At 35.3% G+C, this 3,771-nt stretch overlaps 1 protein-coding gene across 1 annotated transcript; it reads right to left on the reverse strand.

Moving 5' to 3' along the window:
* Positions 1-323: 323 nt before the first annotated feature.
* Positions 324-3,663, reverse strand: LOC107579600 (1-phosphatidylinositol 4,5-bisphosphate phosphodiesterase delta-4-like; the record flags this gene model as incomplete). The annotated part of the gene is made up of 9 exons (XM_016265412.1): positions 324-473; positions 691-823; positions 908-1,086; positions 1,255-1,371; positions 1,621-1,774; positions 1,875-2,003; positions 2,521-2,670; positions 2,861-3,005; positions 3,436-3,663. Coding segments are annotated over 9 exons (1,385 nt in total), but the record flags the coding sequence as incomplete, so codon positions are not given.
* Positions 3,664-3,771: the final 108 nt, after the last annotated feature.

Here is a 3,771-nt window from a genome sequence, read left to right on the forward strand (position 1 = left end):
TTTTCATGACAGACTTATTTGTAAGAAAGCCAATTCATTTTCAATGATTTAGAGTATAGGTCTAATGACACTGGGTCTCATACACTAATAATACTACTAGTAATGTAATATGTTTCAACTGGTTCTAAATTTTTATCTTAAATTAAAAAATAGAGAAAGTGCAGGCTTATTGATGAATGAGGATTTCTGTGTGGAAACATTCATACACAGGCTGTGTTTGCATGGTTATTGAATAACATATATTAAGATATTAATATAAGATATATATTAACCCATTCAGATAATATTTTTTTAACTTGTATACTGTATTATTATAGGCCTACCTGGTTGAATATTGGTAAAAGGTATAGTGTATTGCCCTATGAAGTCATTCCTTGATGCTTTATCATAATCTTCAACTACAAAACGCACTAGTGCCAGCTCAGGGGTGTGGATTGTGAACTGCAATGATTCATTCCAGTGTGGGTTGAATCCTGTCCAGATGAAAAAAGTAGAAAAATCACTGCAAACAGCAGGACATATAGAGGATTCCTATGGTTTGTAAATTAAGGAGACTTGTCATCATAACAGGTCATGTCTGTTTCCACATTATTAAAGTTACAAACACATACTGTATTATGCACAATTTCCATTTGTCTCTCTTGTAGTAATTTGGCAACACTTCAGTCCATTTAATTTTCGTTTCCTCACCATTGTTGTCAATGTATTTGGTCTCCTGTTTGGCTCGATCCAAAGGAACGCCATAAATTTCCACCCTTACCAGGGGGTCTACAATGGACCATTCTTTTTGCTTTACTTTAGGGAGCTGTTGTCCACTAATAACCTAAAAAGAGATGAAAACAGAAAGAATCAACAAATAAAACCATGAAAATAAACTTGCAGAGGGAACACAAACATTGTTCAATACCTTAACATAGAACAGTAGAGGGTGGTAATAATCACATTCCTCAGGATTTTCGGGATCAAAGAGTCTCTCTCTTTTGCAAAGGATCTCAGGTTTTAGGATGTAGCCACTGCAGCCATTCTGAGTAAACAACCCATCATTAAGATCCATTTCCATCTCTGCTGACTGGAAGTTTAATGCCACTATGAATCAAAAACACATTAAAGTAAATACACTGGCCACTTTACAACACATTAGCTGTGTTTCCCTGTTCCTCTTTACATAGAGTGTTTTTATGTCTACCATGCTCACATTCTTCCATTTTGTAGTACTGACATAATGGTGTGAAATGCAATATCTACCATACTAACCAATCTGGCATCCCATGTTCCACATGTCTACTGGACAGTAATTTGATGAATCCGTCCTCATTCCACTTGGATACACTCTTGTCAGCTGCCTGGTGTTATGCAGCACAAAATCTGAACCTAACAGACAAAAAATGAGAATTCCTAATACAAAAATGTAATTATTCTTACAAAATGCTTAATTTAATTAATAATTCCTACTTAATTTCATTTTTTAATTTATTTTTTTAGATTTTATATAGAAAGGAAAAAGCAAAAAGCTGCTTAAATAATCATTTGGTGTTCCACAGAAAAAAATACAGCATACAGGTTTGGAATAATATGAGGTTAAAATATATCCAAACTATCCTTTTAAAAATAATTTCTAACCTGCTTCTTTTGAATATTTACGGGCTTTAGACTCAGAGAACGATGACATCTCATTAGGCTTAGCAGAGGTGCGGGAATGCTCAAAGCTGTGGAAATGTACACTCTTACAGAACATTAGGTCTGAGAGCTCCTTGCATAGATTTTGCTTCGATTTCTACATGGGGCAAAAGCAAACAATCAAAAACAATGTTAAACAAAGGGGTGGAAAACACTGACTGACCTTTTCCTCAGTTTCTCAATATTTCCACTGGTACCTTGCCATTTGTTGGCGGACTGTCCTTATTAATTTCTGCTGCCTCGTCCTCATCGCTGACTTCACCTGTGGGGTTCTCTGACTCGTTTTCAATCTTCTTCCCTTTTAACAAGATTTTCCTCTTAAGTGCCTGAAAGAAATGACGCAACAAATAGAACTGTTTGACATTCCTAATAATATACTATTATATAATATAGAATTTTTTACAATTTAGAAATAAAATAGGCTATATAAACACTTAGGTTCAAAGTGAAAATGTTTCTATTTTTTTTTTGTCATTTATAAAAAAATTATAATTTTCAATAAAAATTATATTATCTGCATAACAATCAAAATAAGAAGAAGTTGCAAAATTTGCATTGTACAAACATTCTTTTTATTTTGAGATTTAAATGAGAAAATGCCAACACTCAATTTGGTCTCAGACTTTTGGACCCCACAGTATTAACAGATATTTAAAAAATCAATATCCTATAATAGGTGATATGGACCTGTTGTCTTTATACGTGACCATAATGAAAGTACCATGACTATAAGACAATAGGCTATTTTAAGATCCATGGCAGTCATCTATGTTTTTCAAAAATAAGTCATTAAGAGCAGATAAGTTAAGTGCACCACTATCTATAAGGCACTGAATAGCTCACCTCTGGGGATGGCAGTTCGCTGGAGACTCCATCTACTGTGTTCGTGAGTAGCATATCACCCAGAATGTCTCTGAAATATCGAGCCATGACTTCCTGTTGCTCTATGCTGCAGTGGTTTTCAATGGACACAATGAGTGGATACTCAGATGCCTAAAAGTAGGAAAGACGGTAACATTTATTAATACATCTGGAAGTAGATTATTATGTATCTGTGCAACAATATTAATCAACAACAATATTATATACCATTAATAGACATTAATATCAATCATGCAAACAACAAAGTAAATAATTATTAATAGATATTCATTTTAATATTGATTTTTGAAATATAGAGCACCTTGAAGGCATAATTTGCTATAGTAGTAATCACATCTTTGAGGAGAATCTTAGATGTCAGTGTGTGTCCATGATAAACTACCGGCTCCCCATTCGATCCATTCCAGCAGTCCACCTCTACACACCTGCAGCCTCGTTTCAGTGCCCTTCAGAGGTTCAACCCAGCACAAAAAAACAACCACTGTCATGAACACAAAGAACAAAATGTAATGCATTCAACTAGGCCAGAGATGCCCAAACCAGGACCCACGGGCCAAAGTTGGCCTGTGATGACCGTTGATTTGGCCTGTTGTTCCATACCACAAGAGGTAAAAAAAGAGACATGTGTTTCATTATTTTGAAGTGTTACAAAAATCATTTTTATGTAACATAGTTGGATATAATACTCTATTTGGGCATCTCACAGCTATAGATGGTTTCAGATTCTATTATTGACCAGAAATATTATTATTACATGCATGAGAGATGTTACTACTTACATGCTCATAAAATCCTTTTTTCCGCAAAATATATCATTAAAGATCTGTGAAATCAAGAAGACACATGGCTGTATTACCATAAACAGGCAGAACTCACTGGATGTAGGCCTCAACGCTGCTTGGTCCTTTTAGCTGGTCCTCCATCAGATAAGTGTTATGTGATGAGGAGATGTAATAGTGGGCGAGAGGTTGGCTCATGTCCTGGAAAAGGTCCTGCCGCTCTGGATTGAAGATGGATCCCTCAGGAGACGTCAGGTACATTAGTAACCCATCGACTGACATCATGTGATTCATTCTGGCTGTACCATAAGATAAAATGAAACATCTGTTCAATCTTCAATCATTACTTAGTAATTGTTATGAGTAAAGGACCACTTCACTGTTGCCCATGCAGCGATCTAGATTAAGTGCTCAACTACTCCATTATTAAAAG

This window comes from Sinocyclocheilus grahami, unplaced genomic scaffold, assembly GCF_001515645.1.
Source record: "Sinocyclocheilus grahami isolate Dianchi unplaced genomic scaffold, SAMN03320097.WGS_v1.1 scaffold18492.1, whole genome shotgun sequence".
In the NCBI taxonomy this organism is placed as follows: Eukaryota; Metazoa; Chordata; class Actinopteri; order Cypriniformes; family Cyprinidae; genus Sinocyclocheilus; species Sinocyclocheilus grahami.